The 21,057-nt window shown below is 39.5% G+C and overlaps 11 protein-coding genes and 1 non-coding gene across 12 annotated transcripts; 6 read left to right on the plus strand and 6 right to left on the minus strand.

The window, feature by feature from the left end:
• Window positions 1-18: 18 nt before the first annotated feature.
• PRA1 (Pra1p) lies at window positions 19-969 on the plus strand (the record flags this gene model as incomplete). The annotated part of the gene is made up of 1 exon (XM_043191582.1): window positions 19-969. The coding sequence occupies one exon, from the start codon at window positions 19-21 to the stop codon at window positions 967-969; it is 951 nt and encodes a 316-aa protein (XP_043048889.1).
• A 772-nt stretch (window positions 970-1,741) lies between these two features.
• ADH1_1 (zinc-dependent alcohol dehydrogenase) lies at window positions 1,742-2,791 on the minus strand (the record flags this gene model as incomplete). The annotated part of the gene is made up of 1 exon (XM_043191583.1): window positions 1,742-2,791. One exon carries the CDS (start codon window positions 2,789-2,791, stop codon window positions 1,742-1,744), a length of 1,050 nt encoding a protein of 349 aa, XP_043048890.1.
• A 1,784-nt stretch (window positions 2,792-4,575) lies between these two features.
• KQ657_000759 lies at window positions 4,576-4,647 on the plus strand. The gene has a single exon. It is a non-coding gene; the product is annotated as a tRNA-Trp (tRNA).
• Window positions 4,648-4,960: 313 nt separating this feature from the next.
• Window positions 4,961-6,706, plus strand: RET2 (coatomer subunit delta; the record flags this gene model as incomplete). Its single annotated transcript, XM_043191584.1, has 1 exon — window positions 4,961-6,706. One exon carries the CDS (start codon window positions 4,961-4,963, stop codon window positions 6,704-6,706), a length of 1,746 nt encoding a protein of 581 aa, XP_043048891.1.
• Window positions 6,707-9,313: 2,607 nt separating this feature from the next.
• PRE4 (proteasome core particle subunit beta 7) lies at window positions 9,314-10,117 on the minus strand (the record flags this gene model as incomplete). Its single annotated transcript, XM_043191585.1, has 1 exon — window positions 9,314-10,117. The coding sequence occupies one exon, from the start codon at window positions 10,115-10,117 to the stop codon at window positions 9,314-9,316; it is 804 nt and encodes a 267-aa protein (XP_043048892.1).
• Window positions 10,118-10,488: 371 nt separating this feature from the next.
• KQ657_000762 (mitochondrial 37S ribosomal protein YMR31) lies at window positions 10,489-10,873 on the minus strand (the record flags this gene model as incomplete). Its single annotated transcript, XM_043191586.1, has 2 exons — window positions 10,489-10,718; window positions 10,801-10,873. 2 exons carry the CDS (start codon window positions 10,871-10,873, stop codon window positions 10,489-10,491), a joined length of 303 nt encoding a protein of 100 aa, XP_043048893.1.
• A 704-nt stretch (window positions 10,874-11,577) lies between these two features.
• Window positions 11,578-12,666, plus strand: KQ657_000763 (uncharacterized protein; the record flags this gene model as incomplete). The annotated part of the gene is made up of 1 exon (XM_043191587.1): window positions 11,578-12,666. The coding sequence occupies one exon, from the start codon at window positions 11,578-11,580 to the stop codon at window positions 12,664-12,666; it is 1,089 nt and encodes a 362-aa protein (XP_043048894.1).
• Window positions 12,667-12,953: 287 nt separating this feature from the next.
• KQ657_000764 (uncharacterized protein) lies at window positions 12,954-13,910 on the plus strand (the record flags this gene model as incomplete). Its single annotated transcript, XM_043191588.1, has 1 exon — window positions 12,954-13,910. One exon carries the CDS (start codon window positions 12,954-12,956, stop codon window positions 13,908-13,910), a length of 957 nt encoding a protein of 318 aa, XP_043048895.1.
• A 75-nt stretch (window positions 13,911-13,985) lies between these two features.
• On the minus strand, window positions 13,986-14,528 carry KQ657_000765 (polyphosphatase; the record flags this gene model as incomplete). The annotated part of the gene is made up of 1 exon (XM_043191589.1): window positions 13,986-14,528. The coding sequence occupies one exon, from the start codon at window positions 14,526-14,528 to the stop codon at window positions 13,986-13,988; it is 543 nt and encodes a 180-aa protein (XP_043048896.1).
• A 236-nt stretch (window positions 14,529-14,764) lies between these two features.
• Window positions 14,765-15,412, plus strand: KQ657_000766 (uncharacterized protein; the record flags this gene model as incomplete). The annotated part of the gene is made up of 1 exon (XM_043191590.1): window positions 14,765-15,412. One exon carries the CDS (start codon window positions 14,765-14,767, stop codon window positions 15,410-15,412), a length of 648 nt encoding a protein of 215 aa, XP_043048897.1.
• Window positions 15,413-16,772: 1,360 nt separating this feature from the next.
• KQ657_000767 (uncharacterized protein) lies at window positions 16,773-18,935 on the minus strand (the record flags this gene model as incomplete). The annotated part of the gene is made up of 4 exons (XM_043191591.1): window positions 16,773-18,270; window positions 18,415-18,749; window positions 18,797-18,804; window positions 18,902-18,935. 4 exons carry the CDS (start codon window positions 18,933-18,935, stop codon window positions 16,773-16,775), a joined length of 1,875 nt encoding a protein of 624 aa, XP_043048898.1.
• A 212-nt stretch (window positions 18,936-19,147) lies between these two features.
• On the minus strand, window positions 19,148-20,842 carry KQ657_000768 (uncharacterized protein; the record flags this gene model as incomplete). The annotated part of the gene is made up of 1 exon (XM_043191592.1): window positions 19,148-20,842. One exon carries the CDS (start codon window positions 20,840-20,842, stop codon window positions 19,148-19,150), a length of 1,695 nt encoding a protein of 564 aa, XP_043048899.1.
• Window positions 20,843-21,057: the final 215 nt, after the last annotated feature.

The raw sequence follows: 21,057 nt of genomic DNA on the forward strand, positions 1-21,057 counted from the left end.
CCGACACATCAACAGAAAATGTTTAAGACAATCTGTGTACTTTTAGCAGTTGCTTCGAATATTGCAGCCGAGTCTTCAACTTCTTTGGAAAGTCAAGTAGTATCTGCTACTACTTACGTTCAAAGCGACTCAACATCGGATGTTTGGACCGATAATTGGGAAAAAAGTTTCCCTATTCACACCTCCTGTAACCAAACCAAGTTCAATCAATTGAGTGCTGGGTTGGATGAGGCAATGCAAATCGCTGCTCATGCAAGAGATCACACTCTTAAATACGGAAACAATTCTGAAATTTTCAGAAAGTATTTTGGAAGTGGTCTCCCTGCAACCGTCGCTGGTGTTTTTGACAGTGTTGTCAATGCAGAAAAGAGTGGCATGTTGTTCCGTTGTGACGACATTGATGGTAACTGTAAGTTTGATGGCTGGGCTGGTCACTGGAGAGGTGAAAATGGTACAGATGAAACAGTGATCTGTGATTTATCCTTCACCACAAGAAGAAGGTTATCTCAATTATGCTCTCAAGGTTGGACTGTTGCCAATAGCAAAGATAATATCTTTTGGGCAACTGATTTACTTCATAGATTCTGGCATACTACTGTATTGGGTCACGGTATTGTTGGTCACTATGCTGATGGATACAAGGATTCACTTGAATTGGCTTCTAAAAACTCATCTTACGCGGTTATTAACTCTGTTTCGTTAAGACTCTTTGCCCTTGAAGTATATGCTTATGATATTACTGTTCCGGGTGTGGGTTGTTCAGGTGATAGCGGTTCATCAAGTGTTGTTAAATCTTCCTCTACCACCCCAGTGGCAGCTACTCCCACTTCAACAGATGACCATGATGATCACGCTCACGCTTCAGACGACCACGATCACTCTCACACTTCAGACGATCACGACCATGCCCATAGTACAGGAGGTACTGAGTGCCATACCCATGCAGATGGTGTAGTCCATTGTGTTTAAGTCTTTGACATACTAAGTACATGCCCATGAGCTCTTATGCTTAAAGGTTTTTGCTTTTCAGTTTTACTACAATCTAATGGATTGTACTTGGATCTTTGAATCCATTATTTCTGTGTTAATAATGTTATATTAAATAGTTTTAGTTCTTTAGAGGGAAGAGAACACCTATAAAACAAATACAATTAAGTAAGTAAGTTTCTCCTACAATCCCTATTAACCCTCTAAAAGTGGGTCCATTACAAATTTCAAGGTGAACGGCCAACAACCATTCGAGCTTTAGGTATTTCAGCCGTAAAGAAAAAAGTTGTAGTGATGACATTGGTATCTACGAGCGCATTCGAAGTGTAAGTATTAGTGAAGAGGTACAAATAGACAATTGACATGTTGAGTTTGTGAAATTTCACATTGTACTTAATGGAGTTAAGACATTTAGCGCTAAAGTACTAATTAGGAAATTATGACCACAACTATACTCGCTAGAAGCTCAAGCAATATTTCACAATGGGATAAGCACTCGAAACACCTAATTTGAAATATCATGTAGATGAAGTCGTTTTCAACCCAATAATATTGGGGTTGATATGCATTTATGTCAATGTCAACATTTCCCGGCCCTACTTAAGACATTAAGAATATAAAGAGCAATTAAAAGCAACATGCTTGATTTAAATGTTCATCATGTACATTTATTTAGTAATATCAGTGTATAAAATTAATAATCTCGTAACATTAAACATCATAAGGATGATCTCGAATCCAGACCGCAGATCAATTATTTAGAAGTGTCAACCACGTATCTACCGATAATTTTACCGGCTTCCATTAACTCGTAAATCTTTGGTAATTCAGACAAGCCAACAACCTTGATTGGGCACTTGATCAAGCCTCTTGCAAAGAAGTCAATGGCTTCAGCAGAATCAGCTCTATTACCAACGTAAGAGCCTCTGATGGAAATAGACTTCACAACAGCTGAGAAAACAGGTGTAACAACTTGAGCACCAGCTGGCAATCCGACCAAGACGACAGTACCACAGGCTCTGACGTATTCACATGATTGGGCAATGGCCTTTTCGGAAACTGAAACGTTGATAGCACCGTGTGGACCTCCGTTAGTTGCGGCAACGACATCTTTAACAATATCTGAAGACTTGGTGAAGTCAACGTAAGTTTCAGCACCTAAGCTCTTACAGAATTCACCCTTCTCTTCGCCACCATCAATAGCAACGACTCTGTAACCCATAGCCTTGGCATACTGGATGGCAAGTGATCCTAAACCACCACCAGCACCAGAGACTGCAACCCATTGTCCGGCTTCCAATTGTGCGGTTTTCAAGGCCTTGTAGACAGTGATACCAGCACACAAGATTGGAGCAACTTCTGCCAAATCAGTTCCAAATGGGATTCTAGCAGCTTGGACAGCATCAGCAGTAGCATATTGTTGAAAGGAACCATCGTGAGTGTAACCAGACAAATCAGCATCGGGACAGTTAGATTCGTTAGACTTTTGACAGAATTCACAGGACAAACAAGAACCGTTTAACCACTTAACACCGGCAAGATCACCAATTTTCCATCCCTTTACGTTCTTACCAATGGCAACAACTTCACCAGCACCTTCGTGACCACCAACCAATGGCAACTTAGTGGGCAATGGCCAGTCACCCTTCCATGCGTGCAAGTCAGTGTGACAGACACCAGAGTACTTAACATTAATCAAGATTTCGTTAGCCTTTGGTTCTGGAACTGGGATTTCCTTGTATTCCAATGGACCACCGTTAGTTTCGAACACAACGGCCTTTTGAGTTTTGGGAATATCAACCATAGTTATAATTTGTATTTATGCGTGCAAGTGTCTCTATAGAATATAGAATGGAGTTCAAAGGAGACTACTTGAGAAGAATTGGGAGGAAAGCGGCCCCTTTTATAATGTTTTAGTATCCACGAACTTGCTTCTCGTTGATCGATGGTCTCCGATAAAGCCCTTCCTGAATCACTCCACCACGCAGGAGAGTTGGGGACGTGTGGTAAAATGCTGCGTAAATGGGGAAGTACAAATTAGGAAGTTCTCAAGGAAGGTTTGACAATAAAAAAATAGAAGCAAAAATAAACTTCCTAGATAGCCCTGTGAGTGATTTTAGTTGATCGCAGTTTTCAGGGTCAAGCGATGCTAATTTACTAGTAAGAGTATCATGTGAATTGCCGGTGTCTAGTACTACTATGGCAGTTCAGCCCAAGCATGGAAAACTAAATAGAATTAGTAACATGCTTACTGACAGTACTAGAGTCTTCGTCCTAGGAGGTCGTGTCTTATACGTTTATCGAAACTTGAGAGTCCGAGTTTCTCCGCATTGTATGGGGTACAGGAAAACAGCAGATTCTGGAGGGGCATCAGTCGATTGGCTCGGAGTCCTCAGATGACTTTTCAGCGCGATTCAGAACCACCTGGTGACTTCAATTCCAGAACATCCATTCACCTAATCACATTTGACGATATAGTTCGTGGCCCTAAATTTCCCCTCGTTTGTTAATTTAATGTGACTCTTGAGGTCCTCCAAAGTATCCACTGGGCAAGCCTTGGTGTGTACAGGAAACCCACCTAACACAAACTAGTTCAATTGAAGTATTATTTGCGCTACCTTGGACAATACCAATGTGCGAGATAAGCACTCATTTTTTGAGAGTATGCGCTTAGAGTTTTCCCCCTCGTAATTCATCACCAGCATGAAAGGAGGGGCGGAGTTTACGGACCTCAAAAGGGAGGGGCAGAAGTGAACAGTCCAATCCAGTAGTAATCAATATTGAACTGAATGAACATTCGCCAGGAACAAGCAGCCATGAATTGGTGCAGCTGGCAACGGGTGCTTGTGACGAGACGACATCAACATCTATTTTTCTCGGAGTTAAGAAACAGGTCCATCTCAATAATTGTTGGTCTCCGGGAATGACTCTTATTGGTCATGCACTGTGTAGTACTTACTATAAACGAAAGAAATGCTATCGGAACTGCATAGCACCGAACGACAAGAATACACTTTGCAACGAGACTCCGGCTAACTCCATTGTACTGACTTTCGGAGTTTGCCTAGTGGGGCTCTCTCTTATTGACTATGCTTTAAACTCCAGAGTTTGGTATAAAACAATTCTACATTCACATCCACGGAAGAGTATTACCGATATACCAGAACTTTCATACCCCAGAACAATTACATCAATGTTGTTCACCAACTAGACTTTCCGTACATGGAGCTTCCCATGATTAGGTACAAGGTACTTACTGTTATTTATTTTTTAACATTATTTGACTACCTAAGAGGAAAACTTGGTAAAAGTTTGACCCCAAAAAATCAAATTGAAGACGAAAAACAGTAACCATAGCAGTAACTAATTATAGTAGTGATTTGAACTAGCAGTTGCATATGATAATAAACCAGATGATGAATGCTTGTTGAAACAAGTGGTCTAAATGAAGAATACATTTGAATTTTTGTAATTGACGTATGTTGGGTCAGGTGACAATCGTGTTGGTGTTAGGGACACCACATGTTCAATGGTAGCACGCAGTTACTGCTGCACTGTAAAATATGAGAAGGAAAATAATTTAAGGGTGATGCGGTGGCTCAATGGTAGAGCTTTCGACTCCAGATCGAAGGGTTGCAGGTTCAATTCCTGTCCGTGTCAATTCCTTTTCCTTTTTTTTGCAAACACATTGTTCGTTCCTAACTTTAATTAGAACGTAATACATCTGGGGTTTCTTTTTGAAAACATAATACAAGAGTATCTCTGCTACTGTTAAGTGTAGCATAGCTTTTCCTCTGAAGTCTTTACTGCGTAATATTGCTGCAGTGTGTAAAACTATTTACTTTCTGATAGGTCGTGTCCACATTCAAAAGTGTCCGCTGAAGTGAACACGAACACCACCAACGAAACGATCAACAAAAATTTCAATAACAAAGTGTTAACTACCATTTGAAAGCATAGATCAAAAGTGAAAATGGTTGTATTGGCGGCATCAATATGTACACATGGAGGGAAGGCCCTTTTGTCGCGTCAATTTAGAGAATTGACCAAGGACAGGATCACAATGCTTTTGGCTGCGTTTCCCACTTTAATCTCCAACTCCAACTCACAGCATACAACAGTTGAAGATGAAAATGTTAGATACGTGTACCAGCCGTTGGAAGAGTTCTACATTGTCTTGATCACCAACAAGTCGTCGAACATTTTGGAGGATATTGACACATTGCATTTGTTTGGCCTGTCAGTGAGCAACATGTTGAGATCTATTGATGAGAAGGAGATTTTTGATTCTGCCTTTGAGATCTTGAGTGCATTTGATGAAATCATCAATTTGGGGTTCAAGGAGAATTTGACTATCTCCAAGGTGCAGACATTCTTGGAAATGGTATCTCATGAGGAAATGATTCAAGAAATCATTGAGAGAAACAAGGAATTGGAAGCCAATGAAGAAAGAAGAAGAAAGGCCAAGGAAATACAAAGAAAGGAATTGGCAAGAAAGTACATGGAATCAACAACTTCAAATGCCAATCAAGCATACAATGCAGCTAACATAAACTTGGGTGATTACTCTTCCCAACTGGCCGCTGCTACTGTTGCTTCCACTCCATCATACACAGAGTCCACCATGGAAGGCTATGGCAGCTCTCCTTCTGCGGCTCCATCTTCAAGTATCAGTGGTGTTCCAAGAGGTCCTAGACACGGTGGAGGGTTGCAATTAGGAAAGAAGAAGGCCCCTACAGCACATTTAGGTTCAAGTGACCCTGCTGCTCAATCATTATTAAACCAAGAAGTAAAACAACTGGCACTTCCAAGTCGACAACCAGGCTATGAAGCTCCAGAAGCTCCACAACATGTTCCAGCGGTTGCTCCTCGTTTTGCCGAAAGTAGACAAGCGTCCTCTACACCAGTTCCCTCCGCTCCTAAACATGCAAACAACGGTATTTTGATTACCATCATTGAAAAGATCACAGCTTCCATAAACCGGGATGGTTCTATTAACTCAAGTGAGGTAAAGGGAGACTTACAATTGAGAATAAACAATGAAGAGTATGCCAACTCCAAAATTTTATTGGAAAAAACGTCTCAATCGAAGGCTATCCAATTCAAGACTCACCCCAACGTTGATCGTAGCTTATTTGTGTCTGGAAGTGTCATTGGGTTGAAAAAGGGTAAGTCATTCCCATCCAACGATCAGGCTTTGGGTGTTCTTAGATGGCAAGCCAAGTCAGACGAAGCTGATTACTTACCTATTATCTACACAGTATGGACATCTGTTGACGATGGTTTGGCTCAAGTCACCATTGAATATGAGTTAAATGAGAAATTCCTTGAGAATAATGTTGACCAAGACGTTCTTTTAGAAGACATTAAATTAATAATAGGTTCAGAAGATCCTCATTCTATTAACTTGACTGATTCTAGTAATGAAAACGTTAGCTATGATGTTGATGGAGCTAACGGAGCCATTGTATTTACAATTGACAAAGTGACCTCAGATGAACCTTCTGGTACCATTGAGTTCTCTCTTCCCGTGTATGATGAAGATGCATTGTTCCCCATTCAAACTAAGATCAACTACACAAACACCAATGCAACTGAAAGCGACACATGCTTTGCTGGAATAAAGATTGTAGATGTTGTGTCCAATGATGATGGTGAGGAGAGTTTACCTTTTGACTTGCACAGTAACATTGTTGCTGACTCCTATACAATTGTTTAAAGGTAATTGTAACTTTACTAAACTGAACTAGGTATATATAAATACATATAAATAGTTTATATAAGTTAAAATAAAACTTACTCCAATTGTTACTGATATGTGATTCAGTCTATACAACGAGACTATTTATATGTATAATGAAGTAGTATGTACATTTTGGAAGGAATTGAAATAATTATAATGCACGCTTTACCTTAACGGTATGGCTATAACGTGATGGAGATACTATCGGTAGCGACGGAAAAAATACACCCTAAACCTTCTCTTAAGTTCAACTCAAAAAGTTCATCTTGGATGATTCTTCGAGGATCCGTTGGTCCATCTTTGACATGGTTAACAATCACGTTCAAGTTATTGAGAGGCACCTTGACTTGAGGATTGAGGTTGCGACATTCCGTTCGGAGTACCTTAAGTTCCTCTATCAAATAGTACGGGGTTATATGTCCGTAAAGCTCTGAAAGTTCAGTGGCATTACACAGAGAACATTCTATTATAATCCCCTTGAGCGTGCCATCTACAATGTACGAAGCCATGTTACGCCATATGTTTAATATGTTGCCTGAACCAGAAACCAAGTCACTTTCGCAGTCGCCAAACACTAGAACCTTTGCACCATTTCCACAACGATCAGTAACAAGATACGCCGCGCTTTCACTGTCTCCATGAGATAGCGGATACAAAGAGACCTCAAAGCTATCGTTGACACGGAAATGCAGATTATAGTCGTAGCTATGCAAATCGACCAAATGGAAATCATTCATTCTGGGCCATATGATTCCGTTGAAAACGTACTTGGCCAATGCATTGGTGGTATAAGAAGAAGCGTGTACTGTTTTGGTTGTCTTGAACCCAGCTGAGTTTACAACCAATGCGCTAATATGATCTAAATGAGGATGTGTTATAAGATAGTGTGACTGGTTCTCGAATATGCGGTGAGCCAAAGTGATGGCTTCAGATTTCAAGGTTACCCCCTTTTGTTCTAAACTCCGGAATGGGTGTGTCAAAATCCTCAGGTTGACATGCTTATTACAAATCAATCCATCCTTCGTAAATATATTGATGAGTGAGCCTATGCCGGCGCCTGCGTCGATGCATAATAGATGCTGTGAGGCTTCATTCTGAATAATATCTTGATAGGAAATAGAAGATGGTTTTAATAGTATCGCACAATTGTGGCCCTCTATAGGACCACCGTCGGAACCTAAAAACGTAATGTCAAAGCTCATGGAACACAGCTAATTGTTGATAACTGCAGTAGTTATCTATGTCGAAAGGGAGATAGGTGATGCTGGATAATTTTGTTGTATATCGTTAAAACAATGGATGGTGCTGACCGAATAATGATTTAGGAGATCTGGCAGTTTGTGTTGTATTGTACTTTTGGATAAGTTCTTCTACTTTAATGGAGGGTAGTGATGTCAAATGGAACTGAGTTGAGATTCCATTACCTCCACTATATACAAATTTCTGTGGTAATTCTCACCACCAGTAAACACCCCAACCTGCGCGCAGCATGCTTCTTTGCTTGCTGCAAGAGGCTTCCACAGAAAAAGAAACTAAAACGTGGGCGACCATATGGGTAGCGAAGCCGCACCAACAAGATGTTAACTCATGAGTTTTAGGCTATTGATATACTCCAAAAAGGTGAAGCATAATGCATGTCACCGACCAAAGAACTATTGGTATATAGTTCTCATGTAAAACGTAATCAGATACGCTAAAAATCGATTATACAGATTGTTAATTAGATAAGTGGGGGATAAGTCAAATGGGCAAGCATGCCTATTGTAGGCTGTTCCTTTGTTGCATACCAAGTTAGCCGACCATCGGAATGCGGTAAGGTCCGTGATTGTGTTCCGATATGTTGTTACCCCGTTGTACAGATCGACCCTACAGAAATCGGTTTCTTTTAGTATGCGTTGAAGAAGAAAACCATCTCATAATGAATGACAGCAATTGATCTTGAGCTAACGACTTCCTTCTAAAAATAATCAGATAACGCCTTCAAATAACGTCCATCAGTGGTTGTATAAATCACAAGATATCACTAGATATCAACTTTCAAGTACAAGGAACTCCTGAACTGGATTTTATTGTTGATTGTTGATATTATTAATTTACTTTTGAGCTTTGTCGTAATACGAAATGCAATGTTGGAATTGGATAAATGTGTTCACACATTTATTTTTTACCACAGATTGTTCGATTGCAGGGTTCGACGCAACGCCATGTCACTTACTAATTTGTAGTTATTATTGTATTGTATCACCTTTTGATAGAATGTCATCATTATAATCCTATGTCGCCTTCATACTATGACATCTTCATTCCCGTCTTTATTCAATTCAACGTGAAACCTATGTCGAACCTTCCGAAGTCAGAGTCATATCGGGGCTTTGATGGATTACTTCTGTTGCATATGGCCTTACTCCTCCTCGTATCTCTTTCTCACCACATGCTATCCTACGCCTCAATTTAACCATCGTCGATTCCTGTCACTAATAATCACATTTTTACTACACAGGTAAGTACGAATGGTCCTACAAAAGTTTGTGTTCTCTCCGCATTTATCTTTTATCTTTTCGATTACGTATACATCTCATTCTACTACTGTTGGGCATTGCCGTAGCCCCTGATGTTTTGTGCAAATCGCCAATTTTGATCTTTCACAACCAAGTCTTTCTCAAACTTAAGTTCTTGACCCTTTTTAATGGTCACCATCGAGTATTTATCCATAGATCTGGCATCTCTGTAGAACAAAACCCGCATACAGTCTTCAATAACTTTACGGGCTTGTTCTTCAGTAACATCCACATATTTCTTGTCTTCAGGAATCACTTGACGCAACAATGGCACTGCCAAATGTGCACCAAACCCAGTGGCCAATGTAGAAGAGGAAAATGAAACCCCCAACAAGTCAACAGACTTCATAAATGGTTCGCCAGCTTCATCAAACCCTCCAACAATTAATGCATTCCATAAGGGGTTCATTTGTGATCTTCGATGATACAACAACTTGGTCAAATACTCATGTACATTGACAGCCTTCAATTGGTTTTCACCATCGTTATCATAAACATTTTCTTGTAACTCCAATGAATCCAAGTAACGAGCTAATTGTTGAGCATCACTAATATCTCCAGAGACACCTACTACTGTATTTTCACCTATAGTTAGCAATCTTTCGACATTGCTGAATCTCATGAGTGACCCGTATGATCCCATGTTATCTGCAGCTAAAATCACACCATCCTTGTACTTAATACCAATAACTGATGTACCAGTGATGATGGGATTTTGCGTGTTCATTTTGGGGAACAGTGAATTAACTCCTGCCTCTGCAATTTGATGATTATAAGCCCCATAAACCGCATCGTCGGGTCTACCCCATTTGAATGGATTATGCTCCATCTTGTGTCTTATATATTAATGTTTTCTTTTGACAATGCCAGCCAGTGTTCGATGTCCAGAATTAGTGATGGTTGGTATGGCTTGTTTCTGGTGGCGATCCCAGCGATTTTCTGTCAAATTACTTTTGCGACAAAACGTTACCCGGACATCTCAATAGTAGTAAGTGCTTCACTTACCATTATAACTATCAAAGCCTTGGAATAGCTTGACACAACTATATATATCAAAACACTGAATTCATTCACATTTTGTACTTCTTGAAAGTCGCCATTACTTGAGAGTTTCATTTGGTTTTCATTCTCTCTCTACTACAAAAGACACTCTGCATTCAATAAATAAAGCTTATATTCGTATGTACTTGTTTAATTCATCTAAAACACAACCTCGGCACCTCCAGAGATGATATCTTCCATCTCAAGCTCAGTTGGAGGTGTGTACCTGAATCTGGCTGGTAATTCAGATCTGGAGAAGTATTCACCGTCCTTTGGCTCCAACGATCCCTTAAAGATGCTAGATACAATAGCGGATGCAGCAGAAGCAGCAGCGGGAACTAATCCTTCTGGAGCACAAGGATGAGCCTTGACACTATGAGAAATGCCAGCTATGCAATTATAATGTTAGTATATTGCCATTAATCACCAGTTAACCGCAGAAGTCTGGTTGTAAAATTTCTTGTCACATACCAGGAGCAAGGTGAGGTCCTCCAACAAACTTAATTAAGGGGACATGTTTCAATAACATCACAGCAGGTCTCATTGTAAGTAAATATGAATGTTACTCTTGAAAGACGACTGTCGCTGGATAACCCGGAGACAACCGTTTTGAAGATAGTTTTTTTTGATTCGCTATTTTCGGGGAAGTGCGTGCACCAAAAGACATACGGAAGTAAGACCATGGATTATCGGACCCTAATATTCATCACTAGTTGATAATGCACTATATGAATACATATATTTATAAAACTTAGGGATATAAAACGTAGGATAATTTAAAAGACTTTAATTGACTGTAAACATTTGTTTCGGTTAAATTAGACATTAAAGTGATATGAGGATAGCCATATTGCGGCTGATTGACAATCAGAATGGTATATGCTTCTTTAAGTGGTTAATGAATTTGGATAATGTTTTATTGATTTATCAATTACTTCTAGTTACAGTTATGATCTTTAAACGGCTGCCATGGGCTCACTACTCACGTGAATAATAGCAATAGCCTATACAATAGTGGAATATATCATTCACATTAATAGTGTCAACCTGTTTTGTATAACAGGTAAGTCCTATTAAACCCTCTAACGTTATGCTAATTTCGTTATACTGTAACTTCCACATACAATCCAAACCATACCAATTAGACCATGTAGTGATAATTTCCACCCCATTTCAAATGGCTGCGAAAAAAAAAGCTGTGGACAGCGGTTACTACGTACTTTTTATAAGCATCAAAGTCAAGCCACAATGGAGTATGAATACAGTGCTATTGATGGATTACATCCAAATATCATAGATAGGATACTTTTCCTCACATATGTTAAAGATCGGAAGACGGGTAGCATCCTCAATTTCCTTTTAACATGTAGAGAGGCGTACCACACTCATCTTCATGTGTTGTATCGACTCAAGGAGGTAAGTGTTGAATACTCCAGGTTCCATAAAAAGAACTGCCACGTACTTGAACGTAAAGGACTTCCCGTGTGTTATTTGAACATTAAGAACATTAATGACAAAACTCCTTTGCATAACATAAGTCTGATGGATATGCTTCACACTATTACCTGTGGATTGGGGTTTACATCAAAACCAGAGGTTTTATGGTCGAAACTCCTTTTGGCCCTTCCGGCCAACGTCACCCATTTGAACATTAACGTTAACGGAAACTATCCTTTACCAGTTTCAGCAGATAACCTATTTATCCACAACAGACCATGGCTTCCCCTTTTAACATATTTTAGTTTTTGGTGTAAAGGTAAACCGATTGTGCGCCAATCCAAGAAGGGTGAACGACCACTGATATTTAGATCTCGAAAATACCAACCCAAGAGAGCTCAGTTATTCAGCAAGTATATGTTTGTATTGCTTCAAAGCATGCAAAATAACCTTAAGTACTTAGTTTTTGGAAATGTTGAATCCGAAGTATTAGGCTTCCTGAATGGAGGCTGGAAAACCTTGGACAAGTTCCCTCAGCTTGAATGGATTATATTAACTAGAAATATTGATTTCAAGGCAAAAAGAAGGTTCATAAGGTCTCTGGTTCTTTATCGGTTGGTCATTTATGACTCCTTCAACCATGAGATCATATTATACGAATCAGAAGCTTACACTAGAGGTATATTCAACCCTTCAGCAGTTCATAGGGCGCGACAATTAGTTAAACAAGCTATGCGGATCGGGAGAACCAAGATTCCGATGAAAGAAATGAAGCTTGTGTACTACTTACACAGAAATCCAGTTTCCCTTACCAGTGAAACAGAAACAGAAGCAGAAGCAGAAGAAGAAGACGAAGAAGAAGATGATGAAGATGATTATGAAGAGGGAAATGAAGTATAAATTCAATCTAATGTGGTACAAAGTACTCTTTAGAAAATTAGCACACAGCATCGTCATATAATAAGATTCAAATAAAGTAGTATACTATCTTTGCTACTGGCAGTTCATACTTTTCCGTTGTTATAGTACTTAATATAGCTTTTCTTTAATACGTTGAAGGGTTACGCCCACAGTATATGTAGCCTGGTTCGATTCTCAGTATTCGCATTTGTAAAGAAAATTTAACCCCAACAGAAACGTTTCATTATCAACTAACCACCGTTTCATACTCACAAGAGGATACAACTATGTCCGATCGATTGAAGAGAACAGTAGAGCGGTTTAAGACCAGAATTGAGAGCGGAGCCTATTACGAAGCCCACCAAACAATCCGAACAATTGTTAATAGACATGTCAAGGCAAAACAGTATTCGGAGGCGGTGGACTTGTTGTATGAGGGGGCCAATGCCTTAGCTGATAAAAAAGAATATGCATCTGCTGGAGACTTAGTAGGTTACATTCTTGCTGTATACGAAGAGGCCGGAGTCACTGGTAATGACCATAAACAGCGTTTGATCGAGGTGATCAATAAGTTCCCCAATACTGAAGATAATACTCTCATAGATATCTCCAAAGAGGCCATCAAATGGTCAAAAACAGCATCTGGATCTCCCTTTGGCGATTCGGATTTGCATCTGGTGTTCGGTTCTAAACTCATACAACGAGTACAGAGTTTGAACCTGTCTAAGTCCGCTGAAGATTCATACAAGTTATTCCAAGTGGCTGAAGTCAACTTGGTGTTAGGGTCTCACCAATGTTTACCATTATATGTTGATTTTCTCTATCAATGGTACGTGGCAAGCGATGGACTGAATGATCCTGGTTTATATTTGGCTCGCGCAGTGATTAACTACGCGTATTTGAAGAACATCAAGTTTGTACTGGAGTCTGTGAACCGGTTTGTCGAACAGTTGTCTAACGCAAAGCAACCCACTGAAATCATAGAAACCGAAGGAGTCGTTGTTAAGTTCTATGACAATTGCCCCTTGTTAAATTTCGTGCAATTGCTTGCATTGACATTATCGCGAGAGAATTCCAGTGCCAAGTTCATGAAGCTCTACGACGAATACAGACAGACAATTGAAGCCAATGAACTCACCAATTCCATTGACTACTTGGGACGTCTTTATTATGATTTGAAGTTGGGCAACGCTAATGGAGGCAACAACATGTTTGCCAACTTGATGAGTGGGTTGTTCAAATAGTATATAGTAAATAATTCATTCATTCATTCATTGATTGATCGATTTCTAGGTCTTTTTATAATGTAATATTTAATCCTAATATTCGCTGTCTTTAACAATGACAGACAGTTCCAACGCCGCTACCAACTCGGGTCTTTTGGCCTTTAAAAGCTCATGTTGCGCTTCAGAGAAGGTACACCATCGCCTTTCCCTTTCCTTTTCGGGCCAATCTTCACTGATTTTCGTGACTAACAATTCATAGAAATGAAACTCCGTTTTAGGAACATACTTATGAGGATCAAATTCCTCACCAGGCTTCAATGACGGGGCCTTCTGACCTCTCAGATCATATACCACAGGTAGCTTATTTAAAACGATCCCCTCAACTCCTGCTTCTTCCCAAGTTTCTCTAACAGCAGTAACCACAAAATCTTCACCTTCATCCGTCTCAATGCCACCCTTAGGTAACACCCACTTTCCCAGATGACTGCTCGACAGCACCATTAGAACCTTATCCTTATCTTCAGCAAGACAAATACATCCAGCAACCATTCTGGCTCCAGATTCAGGATTGAACCGTTGCGTTTCTCTGCCTTTACGCAGTTCAGTCAGTTTCACAGGGAGGTTCGGATTAGACATACCAGAACTATAACACATATATACTATTGGGTATACTCAAACACTATAGAACCCTAGCGTATGACAGCAAAGCTTAGTCTCACTTAAATTATGGGGTTCCTATTGGGGTCGTGCGAGGACCATGTACACTGTTTCGGCTCGACTTCATTGAGGTTGTGCTATCAATTTAGTACTGTCACACAGAAGTATCATATAGAAGTACTATCACGTACTTGGTTGAAAGTACAATTTGTATTATGCTTTTCCCTATCTTAGCGTTAGCCTCGGCTCTTCTTGTATCGGCCAAACTACAAGTGAAACCAGAAGGAATGGATTTTGCTTCGTGGCACATGCAGCAAGTACATCAAACAGAGCAGTACGATTCTGATGCCTTCTTCTTAATCCATGACTTGACCGGCACCAAGACCTGGAGCAAAGAAGATATCTTGAACTTATACGGATTAAAAAGGCAAGATGTGGTGGGAGATGGTTCCGGTGGAGGAGAACACGAGCATGATCACGAGATCATCAGTGAACAAGTTAAAGACCATGTAGCGAAAACAATTCTCGGGATGATTGATCCTAATAACGATGGAAAGGTCACTTTGAAGGAATGGCAAGCATTTGTAGCTTCTAAGAAGCAGTTGCCTGATTTTGGATATGGTCCAGGTTACCATCTAGATTTTGAAGAGGAATATGAAGAGAAACACTGGAACCAATACCATCGTGATGCTGATCCAGACGTCCACATCAAACATAAAGAAGATATTGAACACGAATTACTTCACCACGAGCACGATATTGAATTGACTCATGATAAGTCCCCTGAAATCAGAAAGATAGCTGATGATTTCCTCTCTGAGATCCGTTTAGCCAATGTTGCTGCTAAGTATCTTATTCAGTAATAATAGCACAGTTTACATACATTTGTAAGGACACATATAGACCCAGTAATTATACTATTATATAAAACTTTAACCACTACTTTGCGTTGTCTAATGTGCCAAATGCACACAGACGAAGCGAATCCAACGGTACTTTGCATTTGGTGGTATCACTGTTATTATTACGGAGACACGTTTCGTATGTCTTTAAATGAGAAGCACAAACTCCTTGGATCCGCTGGAACGAGGGAACGCCCGTCTTGATACATGTTTGAAGTTGACTCTGTTCTTTATTGCAATACTCTTGATCAGGTTCTGGCTTGGACATGCATTTGTGGAAAGCAAGAAATTCAACCGGACAACTTTTGGCAATATCCTCCAATAGAATCTGGTCTAATAGTCCTGTGTCTGCCATTGTGTTTAACTATGAATATACGGGTATGGGTGTACTACCACGTAGAAGTATACTGTGTAGTTGTACTGTGAGTTTCAAAAATTTTCACCACTAAATCGGAATGGTACCTTTGACTTCCGTTTCAGACACCGTATAAAGGGAGTAGTGTACGGTATTCGACGCAATCCTACTTATAGTAGATATTGAGTTGAATTGAGTTGAATTGAGTTGATTTGTATCAACCCTGTGATTGTTGACGGAAGTCGTTCGCTACAGACCTTTCTTTTGATCCGCACATTATCATCAAATCACAGTCGCACGCAACATTGACTGCCCATGACTTCTGATCACGTTGCAAGTGCATGTCACATATAACTTGATATGAAGTCAATACCCTCAGGAGCAAAAACAGCCTTATTAACACTAAGTTGGTTTCCTGTACTATATACGTTTACCAACCATGGCTTTCAGCCTTGTCAAATTAGTGGGTTCTCAATGTCCCCCACGTTCAATCCAGGTAAAGATAATGATATAGTGATGGTGCAGAAATTCGGTCTCAAGAAACCCGATTCCTTCAAAAGAGGTGATATAGTCATGTTCAAGTCTCCTAACGACCCTCACAAGTTGCTCACAAAAAGAGTGGTTGGCCTACAAGGTGAAACAGTGCTCCCAAGATCACCTCCATATCCAAGATCTCAAGCAACAATACCCAGAAACCACTTATGGGTAGAAGGAGATAACACAACACATTCAATAGACTCAAATGAATTTGGGCCCATTAGTCAGGCCTTGGTAATAGGGAAAGTCATCACAATAGTATGGCCCCCTTCAAGATACGGTACCGATATAACCAAAGGTGGACGTGATCCTAGAAAACCGTATCTCAATCAGGAGTTACAAGTTAAAGAACTTGATACATAAGTAAATAACATACGCCCCCGTTTTCCCCCTTCTTTATTTTGATTTTTGCTAGCATTTTGTCACAATTTATTGCGCTGATATCAAATCACGTATAATATGACTCCTTCGAATAACCCATGGGTCCATTCGAAAGGTTGATAATTTGAGTTCTCGAATAGTTTCTTCATCCTTGAAGCCATTTCTCAATTGCCTCTGCGAGTTGGCAACATTCTGTAGCTTATGTGCTTCTATTATTTGCCTCATGTACTTTAACTCTAAAAGGGTTTCCTTATCAAAACATCGGTTCCCATAGTTATCTTTCTTGCACACCCTGTATGGAACCCATAAGTTCAAAAAGGGTTTGAAACTGTGCCATTCGTGGAACTTACTAGTCAAGCCTTTGGGATATTCCCGAGCAAGAATCCTATGATATCCCAGAGGAACAAGTGCTTCAACGCCTTCAAAACAAGTAAACTTGAGTGGATGCAATTCTTGTAAGGAATAAAAGTGATCATTGCGACAATTGAATATGGTTCTGTTATTGATATAATGCTCTCTAAGGCCTTTTAGTATGTCACGGACATTCTCTTTATCCATACTGAATGTATGAGCTAGGTTCCTCTCATTAGGGTCCAACATTCTTATTAATTCCTTTCCCTTTCCAGAAGTTCCATCAAACTCAAATGAATTGGAATCATTGGTAAACGATAACGCTGTTATATCAATATAGAATCCTGTTTTAGTATCAATAAAGCGAGCATCAATAGTGTTGGCCCCATTTCCCATGTTTCTACTGAAGAAACTTGGAGAAACATCTAAAAAATATGATCGAATGCCTTGGTCAAGATCTAACGAACTTGTATCGATAACCAAGGTTTGATTGAATTCTTTAGCAAGTGTTACTAAGGAGGACATGCTAACCTGGACATCAACATCAGCATCCCAAGGTAAGGCTAACCCATTCCAATACCATCCTAATAAAGTTCCATGAGCTAGCCAAGTCTTTAAGCCAGAATTTCTAGCAAACTGTAACCATGCCCGTACAAGCATATGAAAAACAGTTCGTTTTTCATACTCTGAGTACTGTAGCTGCTTGAAAAATCGCCAGTCATAATGATCACCATGGTTGGAACCAATGCATTTAGCTTCATGGAAATATTTTGTGAAGTTGGGTGTCTGGTGTAAATTTTCCACAATAGTTGCAGCCAATTCTTTGTCCAGAGGGGTCCCATGTGGCTGACTCAAAAATGAATTGAAGTCAAATTCAAAATCTTCTTTCGTTAAGGGGACTTCATCAAGACTGTCGAAGAATGTTGTTGATTCTTCCTTTCTCCAGAAAGACTGTTGTGGAGATCTGTTAAAGATATATTGGAATCTTGCGGTCTGTTTGGTAATCAGAATGCTAGAAAATTCCCCGTCTTCAGCGTGAGAGATATAGTTACTCACTAGTCTTTCTAACTCCAACTCATCTTGAGAGACTTCTTGATCTACAGGAACGTAAAACGTTGGCGAGTCGTGAAATAGAAACCCAATTTGCTTTGGAGGTGGAGCAGAATGGTATAAATAATTAAGTCCCACAAATCTTCTAAGATGAGAATCTAGAGCGATATCGGGAGAATTTGTCACAATAATTTCGTTCCAGAGTGGTGTAAGTTTGTCAGATGAGGGAGAAGAAGAAGAAGAAGAAGAAGAAGAAGAAGAAGAAGAAGAAGAAGAAGAAGAAGTATACTGTACCAGATATTGAGGTAAATCTTCCAACACACGCATAAGACTCAAAGACTTCAACTCGACATCGTTAGAAAGTAGATGAGAAATACCCAAGAACGACTTCCAACTAAAACGGAGACTTAAAGAGTTCTCCACTAGACTGCCACCATTATTGATAATGTTATTATTACAATCTAGTGAAAGTCCCAAATCATGGAGCCAAAGTGCGGGTAATAGCCTAGGATCAAACTCAGATTCCAATTTCTGCCAAATACAACTTTGATCAACATCAATGGGAATAGCTGCCAAAACTTTCTTAGGAATATAACTTTCCTCTAGATGAGATTGTAAGAGATGCTGGCTGTTTTTGAAATCATCATAATCAAAAAGAGTGATCGAATCACCATCAATACTACGTGTCGTATGAAAAATGAACCAGGCGATAAATGGCCCTGTTACTATTAGAAATAGTGGATTCAACAACGACTTACGTAAAGTTAAAGACATACCATGCTCCTGAGGAAGACGGTGGAGTCGTCTCATAGACTATCTGAATGGCTATGATAATTTATTTGCAGCTCAGCTGGGGAAGGAAAAGTGATACTAAATAATTTGATTTGGCGCACATCAACAACCGTTTTATGGCTACCATATACATATACATATACATATACATATACATATACATATACATATACATATACATATACATACATTGATTGTAATGAGTATCATATTTATAATTAGTTATGAGTCTATTTAAGATGACCTTTGAAATTACCCTCCATGTAATCGATATGGACATAGGCTCTTTCCACCATTGGTAAAGTCTCAATTGCATATTGTAAAGCCTCGGCAATGTCATGATAGTCTTCAAAACTCAAAGACTTATCGTTCTGATCAAACACAATGTCAATTTCAACATTCAAGTTATCACCAACGTGGTACACCTGAAGTGCAGTTATACTTTTGATGGGGTTGGCAAACCGATAGGCCAAATAAAGAATGGCTTTATAATCTTCTGTATCCGCAACAGCCCCAGTAAGATTATCAATGTGCCCAAAAGCCGTAGCGCACCAAGAGTAAATAATGTATCCGGATAAGAATAAGGCACCAGCAGGATCGAGCCACCAAACATTCATATAGTATCCAAGTGTGGGAACAGCCAATGACACGGAGTTAAACACGATATCTGTCCATGCATCTTGAGCTAATGCTTGTACTGAGGAGGAAGGACTACTAGCACACCATATCCAACAGCCAACTTTTGCAGCAATAGTAACCAGCATAATGGCAACGGAGCTAAGACCAATCTTAGCCGCTTCCCTGTCTGCTGGAGAAGAAAAGAATAACCTCTTTGCAGACTCTTGGGCAACTTGAAAGAAAGAAATTATAATAATAACCGAGAAGATTAAGATCCCCAATGGTTCCAATCTTGTTCTACCAACAGGATACAAATGTTGGGTTTTCCAACTCCGATTGGATGACAATCGATTAGCAATAAATATAATAAAAGTTGAAAGGAAATCCAAGATAGAATCAACTAAAGATGCAACCACCGAAATCGAATTGGTTAACATAGTAACAATTACTTTACCAATAAGTAAAAGAAAGTTGATCAAGAAATTCACCATAATTGCCACATAAACATCTTTTGCATCTGCTTCCTCATCTAATCCTAAAATCATAGATCCTTCATTGACTCCACCAGGTATATCTTTAAGGTTTTTCCTTGGATTTTGACTACCATTTTCAGAAATGGAGTTGGTGCTTTCACCATGTTCTAAATTGAACGACTCAAAATGCTGTCCCTCTATCAAAGGAGGGAGATCATCCCCCTTCCCCTTTGTATAGTTGGATAAAATGTTCAAATGAACCTTCCCCATATCAAGAAACTTATCAATTTCCTGATATCGTTCCACCAACTCATTCAAACTATCATAATAGTCTTTCTTACCACCTTTACTCATTTTCATGGTATCAACCTTATGGCTCTCCCATGAAAAGGGAACATAATCACCAATAAGTCGTTGGGGTCTCATGGTCCCAAGAATCGACATACGACGGCCATTACTCTCGAGATCAACACTAGCACCTTCTTGGAAACATGCTTGCAAATTCAAGGAAGAGGATGATTGTGCTAACGATTCATAAGGTGAACCACCAAAGGGATTTGTGACTGTGTAGTGGGATTGCATTAATCTTTGGAGAACAGGTCGTTCATTATCTGGTCTTCTATAGAAATCAGCTTGAGATATAGAGTTGCTATGTCTCAATGGAAACCATCTATCTCTGCTTCTACTTCTACTTCGACTACGAGCGGATGATCCTGTCATATCATAGACCGCGGTGCTATTAATCGGGTCAACAACATTATCATCTTCATCATTATCAAAACCTGTAGAAGGTTGGCGAACTAACGGTGTTCTCTCGTCAGTGGCGGGCGGCATTATGGCCCTCTAATTCTTATGTATGAAAATAATAATTTTATGGAAGTAGTAGTTTATCTTTATCACAGCCAATTCTAAATAAACCAAACACTTTTCAAGTAATAGCTGTTACAAATTCTAATGGTGTTAATTAATTGCTAAAATTATTGTGAATTCTGATTGCTTTATTGAGGCATTACATAATTGAATTAGGGTATACCGATCAGTAAGGCTTA

The sequence above is a fragment of the Scheffersomyces spartinae genome, assembly GCF_019049425.1.
Source record: "Scheffersomyces spartinae strain ARV_011 chromosome Unknown scaffold_12, whole genome shotgun sequence".
NCBI classification, from domain to species: domain Eukaryota; kingdom Fungi; phylum Ascomycota; class Pichiomycetes; order Serinales; family Debaryomycetaceae; genus Lizanozyma; species Lizanozyma spartinae.